This window comes from Telopea speciosissima, chromosome 11 (assembly GCF_018873765.1).
Source record: "Telopea speciosissima isolate NSW1024214 ecotype Mountain lineage chromosome 11, Tspe_v1, whole genome shotgun sequence".
NCBI lineage: Eukaryota > Viridiplantae > Streptophyta > Magnoliopsida > Proteales > Proteaceae > Telopea > Telopea speciosissima.
The window spans coordinates 56,490,495-56,505,408 of record NC_057926.1 but is presented as its reverse complement, the minus strand read 5'-3'; the positions used below and the strand labels follow the sequence as shown (position 1 = coordinate 56,505,408).

General features: G+C 39.6%; 1 protein-coding gene and 1 pseudogene across 1 annotated transcript; both read right to left on the bottom strand.

The window, feature by feature from the left end:
- Nucleotides 1-1,797: 1,797 nt before the first annotated feature.
- Nucleotides 1,798-13,764, bottom strand: LOC122645422 (pentatricopeptide repeat-containing protein At1g71060, mitochondrial). Its single transcript, XM_043838728.1, has 4 exons — nt 13,575-13,764; nt 12,512-12,697; nt 10,159-11,914; nt 1,798-1,849 (listed from the first exon to the last, which is right to left on the bottom strand). The coding sequence occupies exons 1-3, from the start codon at nt 13,762-13,764 to the stop codon at nt 10,185-10,187; spliced, it is 2,106 nt and encodes a 701-aa protein (XP_043694663.1). The 3' UTR covers nt 1,798-1,849; nt 10,159-10,184.
- LOC122645423 lies at nt 3,056-4,344 on the bottom strand (annotated as a pseudogene).
- Nucleotides 13,765-14,914: the final 1,150 nt, after the last annotated feature.

Below are 14,914 nucleotides of genomic sequence, written 5' to 3'. Positions count from 1 at the left end.
AAAAGCAAGCTGTCTCGTAAGATTACAACGACATCAATTGAGGGAGATGTCTCAACCTGCAAACATGATTATAAGCTGGCATATCTTGATACTTTTGATATATGTTACTTGCAAAAGGAAAAGCTTGGATTTTGTAACAAGAGAAAATTTTGGTTATTTTGATTGGCAGAATAGGATCTTTGTATTGAACCAGGTAATTTGCAGCAATTTAGTGAGTTGAGGTGAGTTTAGTCAACCTTTTTCATATCATCTGTTGTCTTCATCTAAAGCTGTTTGCTTCTGAGTTTGTTTCTTTAGCAGGAAGAACTGAAAATTAGAGAATCTGGTAAGACAACCCACAGCTTCAACCAATAACAAAGAAGCCATGCAAGCTTGATATATTCTCCTTGGCATGCTATTTTTCACTAAAATTTCAATCCGTTTTGAAGTTAAAAAATGAATGTAGGGTCCATACAATTCACTGTCTATACTGGATTATCCTGAACTGGTCTTGCATGTGCGTAAGGCCCTAATCTTTTAATGGAATCGGTCGAACACACCTGAAGGCGAGGCCATGGAAACCATTTCTGGTCATGAATTCAGACCAACACTAATCCTTTGGAGTAGAACAGACTCTCCTAGCCTTCAGTCTGTTGAGTTGGTGATCTTTCTAAAAGATACCATGAAGAAATCTGTTTTCTAGCTCTTTTGAGTCCTATGTGCGGTTTTAACTGTAAGAGGTCAAGTAGTCTTGGTTGTGCCATGGCTATCTAGAAGATTGTAATGTGGGTGTTAAAATGGTGACCATTTGATTCTCTGATCAAATATGGTACTCCATACTCTTCACATTCTTTTTTTAAACCATAATTGTTGTCTCAGAAAATCAATAAAATAATGTGTTGTGAGGGGGTGCAGTGTACGCCTTGTAGACTCGGAGTGCCTTTTCCCAAAATTAATGATAATTTGTCAATGATATTTGATTTTCGTAACCATGTAGTATTTCCTCCACATGGCAGTGTAAGCCAAGCAGAAAGTTTGTGAGCAGGAAGACCTCAAAGTCTCTAGCTCATATGTCAAGTTTCAGTTTAGTCTCATCGCAAAGAAAAAAAAATGGAGTTGATAAAATGGCAAAACAATCTATTAAAAAAATACAAGTTCAAAAGTGGTGCAGGTGCACGTGCAAGGGACATAGGATTTGCCACACCACTCATCCCTGTGGCTAGACAAGTGGCCATGGTTGTGATGCATTGTCACCATGAGTGGTGAATCAATGATAATAAGATTTTGCCTAAAACTATTCCTTAATATTTCAGAAAAAAAATAAAAAAGAAAACTTTTGCAGCAAGATGGGAATGGGTATCCACAAAGTAAAGAAAGATCCACTTCACAACTATGAGAATACGATGTTTGCTCATTCTTAGACAACTTAAAAAAGAGAGGATTCGTGAAAAAGCTGTTTCCCTGTTTTGAACAAGCAAGCTAATGGTTTCAATAGTGCATCTTAACCGTTGTGCTAAGGCTCATCCACTTCTTAAACAATTAAACAAGTCACAAAGTACTCACTTGTAACATTCGAAAAATTTCTTTATTGGATCAGTTTTAATTGTAGGAAGAGGTTATTTTGCAGATCTTAAGTGTTAATGGGGCTAAGCAACGATGCTTGATTATCTTTGGTTCATCAGCGGAAGAACGATCAAATGAGTTGTAGAGGCAGCTAGATAGAGTTTGCCCTTTCACATGTATTTTGTGTAAACATGGGTTCTGATTAAGACCAATCAAATCATGGGTTCTTTCTGTGTAGTTGGCTTTCATCTGGGTATGGCTCCTACTTAAGTATGAGAAGATGGAAGTGAGAAATGATTCCAAGTGATAAAAGACCTTTCAGACAGTGTCACCTTCAACTTTCTTCTTATAAGTTCTAACCAGCCAAAGGCTTTTTCTTTAGGGTTTTTTTCAAATGCCCTCCTCAAATTGTCCAAACGAACAAATGCACTCCTGGAAGTTTACTAATTCCAAATTCACCCCTATTTTCCAAACTTTGTAACAATCTAGTCCAATCCGTTAGTCTGGGACGTTAGACGTCAGTTTCAGAAAATCTAATGACCAAAATGCCCTTGTGATAAAATCCCACCAAAATTAAAGAATAAATTGACCAAATTGCCCTCATCTTCCCCAAATCCTGACTGAAATAGCTCCTCAAATTGGAATCGATTACAACAGAGCATTGGTTGCATTTGTGATCTCTCAAAATCTGTGTTTTTTTTTTAACAGTTTTTAATTCAGTAGACTGGTGATCTTGTTAAAGAGGCAACTTTCATAAATCTTATTTTACTATCTAAAAGAAGAAAACAATTGACAAAAAATTAAAAATCAAACATGAATCATAGTTGACTCAAAAGAGAGTTGCAGGAATCGTTCAGAACTGGACCGGTCTCAGTCGATTACGATTTGATTCGGATTTTAGAAACAGTTGTTTTACCCCACTTTAAACCCAATATGCCAATGCCTAATGGAGTAATGGATGAAAAAATAAGCATGATTAGATTGGATGTTGCCGCATCCATATGTTGAGCTCGCAAGGCCGCACCGCAGTGCAGATTGGTGCACTGCAGAGGATTTTTTTCCCCATTTCATCTTGTCTCGTCCAAAAATATAGTTGCAGTCTTGGTAACATGATCAAGCTATCTTGTTTCACATTTCTTGGCCAAATCTTTGCATGGAATCCTTCTATAGCTTGATACTGAGGACAAAGATACATGTTCAGATCTTACAACCGGAAGCAAAATATGCCCTTTACATTGAAAATAAGAGTAACCAAAAGGAAATCCATTTCAGTTACTCATGTTCAAGCAGAATTCAAAGAAGTTTGAATTCCGTTAGACTGCTACTATCATCTCTTTCCTGAAATTTGAATTCTGCTTCCACTTGGTACATTGGCAGTTGCCATCATTATATTGGAATGCAACAGATATTGCCACGCAGTTTGAATAACTCAGCTTCAATTGCTAATGTTCTGGCCAATCCGTTTAGTTGGTAAGTTAGTTCACCAAAGAAGAGAAGGGTTGGGTGGGGAGATGGATCAATAGTTTATTGCTGATAAACCGTAAATGGGAACCTATATATTGCCCACATAAAAATTTTCCAATTTTGAGAAAGCCATGGCCCCAGACCTTAGCTTGGCTACTGTTTACAAGTAAAAGGTACCATGGAATGGAAGCACCACCACCCAAAACTCGGAATACATGTAATCTCCTAATATACCTCAACCGACGGTGGTAGTCTTGTACTGGTCAATGCATCAGGAGATTCCAGGCGCAGAGGCAGCTTGCATCGCATGAGTTTCCACAACAGCAATTTTCTGCTTAGTTTGGCATCACTTGCATGCATTATCTCGACTGTGAGCTCCAATCATCAATAAGGCCTGTTAGTATCTCCCTGAACCTCTCCGCTGGTGGCCCGGGCTTCACGATATTGACATCACCCCACCTTGAGCATGGATCCATCCACCAGTGCCTCTTGCCAGTGCACCATGCCCCTGCGGCAGCACAATTGGATCCACGCCTTAGGATCTTATCATCAACTATGTCCAGCACTGGGTCATCTTTGTGGAACTGTCTCGCGAAGGCAGCACCACTCTGCACCATTAAATCATAATCTGTAACGTTGAGATAGTGAGGTTCCATCTTGGGAGGATTATCCCAGATCATGTATCTTAGATCACTGTTCACTGTCGTGTTATAGAACTCTGGTGAATTGCAAACTACAGAATGGAAATACCCTTCTTGGGATAAAATCACATTTGTAAAATACATAAGAAGAGTTCGAGGAAGATTATCCCAACCAAGAACACAGACTCTAGGAAGGCTTGGCTCAGAATAATCCATGGAGAACCTGTTAAATGAGAAAGGAAGGCATATTAGACAGAGAAAGTAATGCCACAGGTATTGCAGTCAGACCAGAAGTTGCACAAGCAGTGTCATGGTCAAAGAATATCTCTATACCTGTAAAAAATTTGAAAGCATCAGGTATTGGCCGCTTCAGTGTAGCTTTAAAGATTTGAGTCCTAGCCAAGTAAATACCTGGGTCCACTACGATTGGTTGGACACTCTGGTACCTTGAAGAACATAGATTGTTAATACTCATCATGGAATTATAGATGGCAAAAGAAAAACACAAATGAAAAGCTTTAAAATCAATGACAATGCTAGCCTACTCTTTCCAGCCAAGGTCACTGGTGTGATCAATGAAATTGAGATCCCTCCTCACCATGGAGAACACATGAGACAAGTCTGCAAGCAGGCGAAAAAGAAAAAGCCAAATGAAGCATACTTTTTGAGGAAGAAAGCATGGCAACAAATATAAGTTTCAGAGATAAAAAATTAAAATTTTTTTTTGTTGGGGGGGGGGGGGGGGTGGATTTCAAAAATAGGAATTGGTTCAGGTGAATCAAAAACGAAATTGGCTTTCCTCAATCCTGATTTTACCCGATTCTGGAAAAGGTGTTCTGACAGAGTCAGATCTAGTCCTGACTGATTCCAGTCATTCACATCAAGAATCAGACCAATCCAATGCCCAATTCCAGGTTTTAAAACCTTGGGGGGGGGGGGGGGGGGTTTACACAATGACAAATGCATGTGAGAGGCTGAAAGCTCAACAAGGAAAATTCTTGGGATGTCACAGCTACTATTAAAATCATAAATTGTTTTTCCATGTCAAGGTCCAAGTGAGAAAGCTCTCACTCCACTGTCTAGGAAAACTTAAAAGAACCACACTGATTGATGAAGAGCAAGAGAGTAGAGCCAGTAAAGCTTTCATACAGACAGATACACAACCTATTGAAACATATAAAGGTAGGCTATTTATATGCCATGCCACCTAAAAATATACACACTTGAAAGCACCACTAGTAGCCAATAGCAGGAACTCAATCACAATATACCAATAGTACAGCTACTTTTGGGATGAACCTATATACCAGTATCCAGTTCAAAACAGAAATAGATGTCCAGTCACTAATTATAGTTCTTCAGTTAAAAAGTTGTTGTTTCGTCGTTTTTCCTATGCACAATCCATTTGCGAAAATAAAATTTTAAAAGAACTTCCCAGTATTTACATTATTATCTACAAATGATTTATTCCAACTGATAGGGATCCACTAGTTGAATCTTCTTCAGCTACTGTCACAGGATGTTCATCTTAATTATCTGTGGAACTCAGGACATGAGATCTTCACACCAGTGTTTTACACACATAATCACGCCATTCTTCAGCCAAAACTAGGATTATTTGATTGGAGGTTGACATACCATTGCATAACAGATGAGCAAGTGATTAAAGGCATCTTAAAGGACATACAAAGCATAAGAAATTAGAATCATGAAATATATACCAGGTAGCAAGGTGCAGGTAAGACACGTCTGTGTATCCAACAAAGCCCAAGCATTTGAACTGAACAGCCAACACTAATCTGGCCAATACAAGAACGAGTCCAAGTCCAATTCAATTAGAACATATCTAACTGGAGCGGGTGAGGCTGTAATGTTATATGGTAGGCCAGCTAAAGCAAGTTCCTAAGGCTGGAACATGAAGCATCTTCAGCTGAGATTCTTTTCTCTCCTCTGCCCTCTTGAATTATTACTATTCTTTCTTCTCCTTATATATATCACTGTCTGGTCGTATAGCGCCTGCACCAGAGCAGAGGCCAATGAGAGTGTGTGCAGGAGGATCTGCCTGAATGGGATTTTTTAGTTCACTGAGGCTGATCGGTAAATTCACGTGGTCCTGTGTCTGGGCACAGGAACCACGCAGGATGGTCATTTCGCCCCACTTTGTCTGGGTGTGGGCGGTACACTCTATATATATATAAAGATAAAGAGCGTCTCAGTGCACGAGGCTCCCGCTGTTGCAGGGTCTGAGGGGGCAAATGTACGGAGCCTTACCCCCGCTTCGCGAAGAGATTGTTTCCATGTTGAACCCGCAACCTGATGGTTGCAATAGCATAACTTAACCATTGCGCCAAAGCTCACTCCCTAATATATATGTATTATCAAAAAGAAACTCAAATCACTTCACAATGATCACAATGCTTAATCACTAAGAGTCACCTTAGTCAAGCACCCACTATATCTTCACATCCATCAGTCGATTCTGTAAACATTGTTAGGTAAAAGGAAATAGAACTCCTACAACATTAACAAATGTTGATATTGTTGAAAGCAGGTGTCATCATAAGAAGCAAGGGTAACAATACATAGGTTCTCTATGTATAATGTCTGAACCTAGCTAATATCTTGCAAAAAATACATAGCGGAGAATCAATTCATATGCCTGCTGCAGATCAATAAACTGACTTCTGATTCAAGAGAAAATTGGGTCAGTCATGCTCCAAATAAGTAGGATTTTTGTTTTGGGCTGTACTGGTACGTGGTCTTAAAAAAATGTAATTTTTATCTATTTATTTACTTCCGACTCAAAGAACATGTTCAAATTTCATCCAAGATCTCCCTTTCCCAATACCCTTAACAGCTGTTAAGCTGCACTCAGCAATGAAACCAGTAATCGCTTGTTTGGTTTCTATGAGCAAGTTTACAACATGGTGCTCACTGCTCACACTACTCTATATTGAGGAGTTAATACTTCAATGGAACTTCATCATTCCCCTCCTCATTTATCCTTTATCCAATAAGGTAAATCTTCCCTGTATTTTGCACCTTCAGGAACAGTTCCATGTTGTTAATCTTTGTCAAAGAGAGAACCAACAGAATTCCCTGAGCTTATACGCAATCAGATGGGCTTGGTCCATGGAAGTAAACAAGTGATTTAAGAGTTGGTAGAGGTGATATGCACATTGGTAACTAGATCCAATGAAGACAAAAAAAATCAGATGGGCCTGGTCTAAGGAAGTAAACAAATGATTTAGGAGTTGGCAGAGCTGATATGGACATTGGTAACTACTTCCTATGAAGACAGGTGGAGCTCATTTCTGCTGCAGTCACTATGCTATGCTGACCCAAATTAAGCCAACACAAGTACATTTACTCTGATAGGTCCGCTGAGATTTCCTTAGAGTAGTTTCAGCTTTGTATAACAACTAAGATAGAGACATATAGAGTCAATTGAAAGCAAGCAAAAGGAATTCTGTACCAGATTAATGGGGGGGGGGGGGGGTACTTCACACTCTTTCACATTCTTTTTTTAAACCATAATTTCTTTCTCAAAAATCAATAAAATAATGCATCATGAGGGGGATGCAGTGTATGCCTTAGACTCAGAGAGCCTTTTCCCAAAATTAATATTGCTATAATACTGTTCTTTTTTATATGGGAAGTAGTTCTCTGTCTACACCAACACTCCCATGTGTCTATCTCTCTCCTCCTCAAAACAAAGGGGCATTTGTGTCTTTTCTTATGGAGAGGAGAGAGAGATAAACTCATGGGAGTGCTGATGTAAGCCACACTCCCGGACAAAGTTCTTTTTCCCGTTTTATATATATGAAAAAGTGGCATGGACCGTTAATAAATTGATAAGGAACCAACAACATCAACACCAACACCAACGCCAACAACAACAAACTCAGCTTTATCCCAACTTAATGGGGTCGGCTACATGGATCGAAACAAAACAAATTTGGTAAACCGAGGTCTAAACAAAACAGAAGAATGAAAAGATGGGAAAAGGGGGATGGGGCATGAGATAAGAATTGAAAAAAAAAAAAAAGAAAAGGAAAATGACAAATGAAAGATTGAAAAGAAGAAAGAGGGAAGAGGCACAACCCAGCAAGTCAGGAGAATCTCAGCTAGATGGGGTCTGCTACATGGATCCTTGCCCTCCAATAGGCTTCATCCGATGTCATACTTGGAACAAGACCTAGACTATGCATGTCTTTCCTCACCACTTCTCCTATGGTCATTTTAGGCTTACCCCTAGCTCTTTCAGCTCCTTCAATCGGAACCATATCATTCCTCCTTACTGGGGGGTTCCAGCCCTCCGTTGAATATGACCATACCACCTTAAAATGACTTTCTTGGAGCTTGTAATTGATGACGGATCAAAGCAGAACAAGTTGATAGGTATAGGTTTTGGTTTGGATTTTATAGACCGATCAATTATCGGTTGGTTTCGATTTGACCCAATATTTGCTTAAAATTGCAAAGCATACTAAATCTTGACTGGATCGACCGTTGACAACTTCGATTGTGAGCTCTTTAGTGCTGAATCTACTGATATTATGTAAGAAATTTAGCTTTTTGATAGCATTTGTCAATGATATATAATTCTTTCTTTTTCTATAAAAAAAAAAGGGAAAATTTCACGGACAACCTCTAAAAGTATCCAATATCTCATAAATTTACCAAACTTGGTCAAAATAGCACAGACTGCCCTTATTTTATGAAGATATTTGAACTTAATCCACTCCGTTAGGCTTTTGGGGTTAAGTTGCTGTTAGTTTTATCATAATGGTCAAATTATCCTTAGAAGGGATAAATGTACCATAATACCCCTTAAAGGTAAAACCCTCTTTTACCAATCTATGGCAGAGAAGAGTTGCAGGGTTCTACTTGGACGAGAAATGGAAATTGTCAAAGAAAGAAGGATCAAGGAGTCTCCTCCTCTCACCCCCTTTGTGAGATGAGCGCCGGGGTTCCGTTAAAACCCTCCCAATTTTTTCTGCCGTCCAAGAAGGAAGGAATAAGGCAGTTGCAGCGGCTGCTCCACAGTTCTACTTGGACGAGAAATGGAAGTTGTCAAAGAAAGAAGGATCAAGGAGTCTCCTCCTCTCACCCCCTTCCTTCATGTGAGATGAGCGCCGCGGTTCCGTTAAAACCCTCCCAATTTTTCCTGCCGTCCAAGAAGGAAGGAATAAGGTTGGAAATCGATGGACAACGAAGATCGATACTTGTACAGACAGATTTACGATTCTTTCTGTTTTTCTTCTTCTCTGTTTTTTGAAATTGTAGATTTTTTTTTTCTCTTTTTTATCTCTTTCGTTCCGACGGAGGAAGCGAACTGGTCAAGGCGATTTTACTGTAACAGTTGCCGATCTGAGAAGAAAGATTTATTGGAACCGTTAAGAGAGTATGTTTCTGAAAATTTCCCTAAAAAAATGATATTTGGCCAATTTTCTTCCAGGGGGTGTCCGTGAAATTTTCCCTAAAAAAAATGATATTTGGTTTTCGTAACCATGTAGTAGTTCCTCCACATGGCAGGGCAAACCAAGCTAAAAGTTTGTGATCAGGAAGACCTCAAGGCCTCTGGTTCACATGTCAAATTTCAGGTTAGTTGGAGTTTTTATTTTTCTTTTGATGAGAAAAAACAAAAACTATTAAATACAAACAGAACCATTGTTTAGGATACAAAAAAAAATCAATTTAAAAAATACAAGTTCAAAAGGGGTGCACAGGACATAGGATTTGTCACATCACTCTTCCCTTTGGCTGGACGGTGGCCATTGTTGTTATGCATTGTCACCATGAGTGGTGAATCAATGATAATAAGATTTTGCCTAAAGCTATTCCTTAATAATTCAGAAAAGAAGAGAACTTTTGCAGCCAGATGGGAATGGGTATCCCCAAAGTAAAGGAAAATCCACTTTTTACAACCACGAGAATACGATGTTTGCTCATTCTTAGACAACTAAAAAAAGAGAGGCTTCACGAAGAGAGTTTCCATGTTTTTGAACAAGCAACCTGATGGTTTCAATAGTGCAACTTAACCATCATGCCAAGGCTCTCCCACTTCTTAAACAACTAAATAAGTCACAAAATAGACGAAACATAGATTCGGCAGATGGTTACTAGCTGAATAAATTGAAGTTTTAGCATAAAATTGATGCAAGATGAGATGAAAGTAAAGCTAACCTCAAATCATCCATCTAAAGAATGGTGGCACCTCTAACTATCTGATTGTATCATCTGGACGCAGTAGATTTCCAAATTTTGGTTTTGGATTCATGAGTGTTATACATATAGCTACAAGAGTTATGTTTCGAAGAAAAATGTTCTTAAAAGATGGAGGTCAGTCTTGGTGTGTTAGGTATGGTAGGTAGAGCAGATTGAGACCAATCGAATCATGGATTCTTTCTGTGTAGCTGGCTTTCATCTGGGTATGGCTCCTACTTAAATAGAAGGAGATGGAAGTGAGAAAATGATTCCAAGTGCTAAAAGACCTTTCAGACACAACCACCATCAACTCTTTTTTTCTAAGTTCTAACCAACCAAAGGCTTTTTCCTTAACGTTTCAAGCTTCTGCCACAAAATTAGAGCAATATCCTTCCTCCCGTCTTCTAGAAGAGCTTCCTTCAATTTACTGTACATCTGACCAGGAGGCCTGATACCCAAATCTAGCATCTCTTGAAAATATTTGCAAGCATCATCCAACTTATTCTCGTCACAGAGACTCTTAATCAAAACCGAAAACATATGCATACCGGGAAGAAATCCCTTGGCCTTCATCTCGTTCCATACTCTCTGAGCCATGTCGGTCCGCTCCTCATCACAGAACATCTTCACTATCACTGAGTAGATGTTCAAACTAGGTTCACAACCAAACTCGGTACCCGTTCTCTGGAACAATGAGAATGCTTCTTTTCTTCTGCCGGCCTTTATCAGATGGTGAAGAATTATCTCGTACGTCCTAGCATTCGGGCCAACCCCATATTGCCTCATTTCATCAACTACCCTGTATGCATCAAACATCCGCGTCGACTGACAGTAAGCCCCGATGACTGCATTATAAGTGGGTTCTTCTGGTTTGAATCCCTTGGCCTTAGATTGCTCAAAGAACTCAAGGGCTTCTTTCAATCGCTTCTCAGCACCTAATCCATTGATCAACGTACAATAGATGTGAGGACTCGGCTTCAAGTTCTTTATTTCCATCTCACGGAATAGATCAATTGCTTCATTGTATTTCCTCAGCTTACAGAAAGCATTGATGATAATCCCATAGGTTACAACGTCAGGTTGCAACCCTTCACCTCTCATCTCCGTATACACTTCTTTGAGCTTGAACTCATTTTGTTCTTGGCCCCAACCCTCCAAGAGAATCGTGTAAGTCCTGAGGTCGGGTGTAAATCTTCTCTTTTTCATTTCATCGAAAACCTCCTGTGCTTTTTTAACGTGCCTAGACTTGCATAGAGTATCAATGTATCGGTTAAAATCAGATAATTCTGGTTTCAGGCAGAACTTCTCCATCTTCTCAAAAGTCTCGGTGGCTTCTTTAATCTTCCTCGCCCTGGCATATCTTCGGATAATAAGCGCAAAGGTGTCTTTGGTCAGTAAGGCCTTGCTCTTCATGGTATTGACCAGATTCCACATCAATTTGAACTGTTTGATTTTGCCCAAAGCATCCATGAGGGCATTGTATATCTCAGTGGTATGCTTGAAACCTTCTTGCTTCTCGGCCCAACGGAAGAACAACAGCGCCAACACTCCTGCATTGCTGAGCTTCTTAAGGACTTCCTCAACCAGGGATGGGGAGACCTTGACCCCAGAACGATCAAGAGAGGACTCGATGCCGGAAAATCCAGAGTGATTGGAGAGTATCTTGCAGATTTTCTCACTGTCTTCCATAGTTCGATCATCAACGGGATTTGGGTTCTCATTGCCGGTCTCAGTAAAAGCTTGAGTTAGAACTAACCCACCATGGATCGATCTACAGGAACCCAAACCTGAAGGAGGAGAAGGCAGGTAAAAGCGGCTTTCATAACCTGAGATCAGAGCGTGGGTGGAAATGGAATCCTTGTTGGGTTGTACTGAATCACAATGGGATCTGAGAGGACCCATTTCAAGACTATAGCCAACAGACAAGGAGGGGACTGGAAGGACGTCTTTCGTGGTCTTCGCTGATGAGAGACAAGCACGAGCTTCAAATCCTACCAGTCTGGAAAGACGATTGGAAAAACGGGAGAAATCCATTTGAGAGATGAGCAATGAGATTCCTGAACAACAGAACATTGCTTGTGTTAAGTTTCTAAAAAGAGAGCCCACCGCAAATCAAAGGGAGACGATGGATTCAGATAAAGTAAGAAATAAGAAACAAGACCGAAGATAATAATCTCTCTTTTTTTGGGTAGTTGATGATAACAATCTCATATCTATGGTTTTAGGGCTAATTATAATTACCTAAAATTAGTCCAGCGGGCTTTGGAGTCCAAATTAAAATCTGTTACTTAATTTGTTATAGCAGATTACTAAAGCAGATTTTTAAAATCTGTTACTTAATTTGATTATACATATGTAGATTGGAGCTGGCCGAGGAAGAAAGATAACAGGAAAAAAAAATAACAGATTAAATATACATAAAGCTCAACAAGAACGTAAAAGCATTCACCCAAAAAATATTAAGATGCACCCAAAAAAAAAAACGTAAAAGCAGAGTGAGCCTGCGGCTATCATCGCCTGAGCAAAGGAGACCAAGAAAGAAAGATAACAGAGGAAAAGAAAAAAAAAATGTATAAACGAATAGATCAAGAGAACACAGCAGCAAAGTCGTAGTAAGGTTTGAGAGAAAAATTACCAAAGTAAGGGGAACTAACCTGGGTTTGTTACTCGCAGGTGTTGCCGACGAAATCCGAGAATGGTAGCAGCAGCAGGAGTACTTCGAGCGCTGCGGGTTCCCGGCGGCCGACCCTTCGAGCGCTTGCTGGCTCGCGGATTGCCGTTGAGAGTGAGGGAGGCTGGGAGAGGTGCTGCTGTCACAGAGGTGTTACGTTTCTGAATTACTGTTTTTGAGGGGAAGGGGTATCGTTTTTTATCAAATGAACTGGTGAAACGAACCCTTACCCAAAAAAAAAAAAAGGGTTATTTCCCAATCCCCTTAAAAATGGCCAAATTTATAGTTGCCCCTCTAAACTTTTATTAATTTTATATGTATCCCTTCTTTTTAAACTAAGTACCACTATAGTCCTTGCCATTAGACAGAGACGTTATGTTATAACGGATCTCAGTTTTTGAATTTCGATGGATCATTCTGCCCCCTGAATAGGAGAAAATGACCAAAATAACCTTACCGGGAAAAAACAAAAAAAACTGGAACTCATCTTCCCCAAATTGTTTATGGTTTGGGGAAGATGAGTTTTGAATCAGAAATCAAGAAGAAATTCAATTCTCAGAGGCCGAGTACCGTCGCACGGGGATTTCTAATCCAAAGCATATGAGGGATCACACGCCTCAGGAGGGAGGAGGAAGGAGGAAGGAGGAAGGAAGGGATAACGAGTGGACTAGCGCAAAAGAAGAAGGCAGATTGGGAAAGGGCAAAATCACATTACCTAAAGTCCAAATCTGTAGAAAATAAGATCGTGGTGAAAAATAATTCAATGATTAAACACAACATTGTATTGTAGAACATCGAGATCTAAGATACGCAGATAAAATTACTCAAAGGAGGAAGAAGCATTTTAGCCTAATTCAAAGCACAAAATTGTAAAGACCAAAGAAAATGAAATTGAGGAACACAGGAAATAGCAGAAAAGCATCGATCCTATGGGGAAATTGAAACCGATTCATCGGTTCATTCAATCACGTAGACATTGAAGTAATATATATCATAATAAATTTCTAGGGTTTCTTGTAAGATAAGGTGTGTAGGTAGGTAGGTACCTTGGATACACCGAACACCGATCTTCTTAAGATGGTTGGACCAGGGAGAAGTTGAACGTTTATCGAGAGATCGAACCTCTCGAGCTCCCCTTCTTACAAGCTCTAAGCAGAGAGTGGAGCCAACGAAGCCAAGCCCTCCCGTCACAACGAAGGTATTCCCTTCAATTCCCTCATTCTCGCTCAAATGCATATCTTCCTTCTTCTATTTTTTTTTTTTCCCTTCTTCTTTCTGCTACTTCCCGAGATTGAACTGCTATTCAATTCATCTACGGAGGAAGAAGAAAACCGATGAACAGGTAACTATTTCTTCTTGATTTCTGATTCAAGAACTCATCTTCCCCAAACCCTAAAAGATTTGGGGAAGACGAGTTGCAGGGTTTTTTTTGTTTTTTTCAGGTAAGGTCATTTTGGTCATTTTACCCTATCCAGGGGTAGAATGGTCCATCGAAGTTCAAAAACTGGGATCCGTTATAACATAACGTCTCTGTCTAACGGCAGGGACTATAATGGTTCTTAGTTTGGAAAACAGAGGTGTATGTAAAATTAGTGAAAATTTAGGGGGACAATTGTTAGTTTGGTCATTTTCAGGGGGGCATTTGGAAATAATCCAAAAAAAAAAGAGTCAATTACTCCCCCCTCCCTCGATTATATTCGAATGACAAACTCCTCCTCTAGGTATTGAGTAATAACTCTCCCTTCCCTTGCATTAACAAGATTCTATCAGCCATACCCATTCTGTTAAAAATGACTGTTAAGTGATGACATCACCTAAATATATTCATTTAAACCCCAAAATGCCCTTATTTGTATGATATTCCAACGATCCAGCTTCCCTACTACTTATCTCTTTCTTCTTCTTTAATACCCTAAACTTATAAGCCCATCTCTTTCTCCATATGAAACGGAAATCAAAGCCATCATCTCCATCGAATTCGGATCAGCTACCTGGTCGAAATTCATATCTCATCATCTGATCTTCTTTTATTTTTTATTTCCTATACACTGCAACCCTGTCCCAAATCCCAAATCCATCGATCCAATTCTCTATTATCCATTTTTCATTTATTTATACTCATTCTCATTTTCTCTTTTTCTATTTTCCTCGTTCTCAGCTCGAAAAACCATCGCAAGAATAGGGTTCGATGCCAAAGAAATCTGCAGGGTCTTTCCTACTTGAAATAGAATTTCAGATTAGCGCGTGCTTTCATCTCTGCAACCTTGATGCCCGACCCCAACTCTAGATTCCCTGCTGAACTTTGAACAAGATTACCTAACTGAACAAGAAGTTTATTTGTAGAGCTTTGATGCTATGACTATGGTGGTCCTGTTTACTGGAAGAA

Bases quoted from the DNA above. Each gene is read 5' to 3' on its own strand.
- LOC122645422 (XM_043838728.1), bottom strand. From the start codon at position 13,764: ATGCATTTGAGCGAGAATGAGGGAATTGAAGGGAATACCTTCGTTGTG. The intron at 12,698-13,574 runs GTACCTACCTAC...CCTCAAAAACAG, and splicing joins CGGTGTTCGGTGTATCCAAG to TAATTCAGAAACGTAACACC. The intron at 11,915-12,511 runs GTTAGTTCCCCT...TCTGTTGTTCAG, and splicing joins CCTGCGAGTAACAAACCCAG to GAATCTCATTGCTCATCTCT.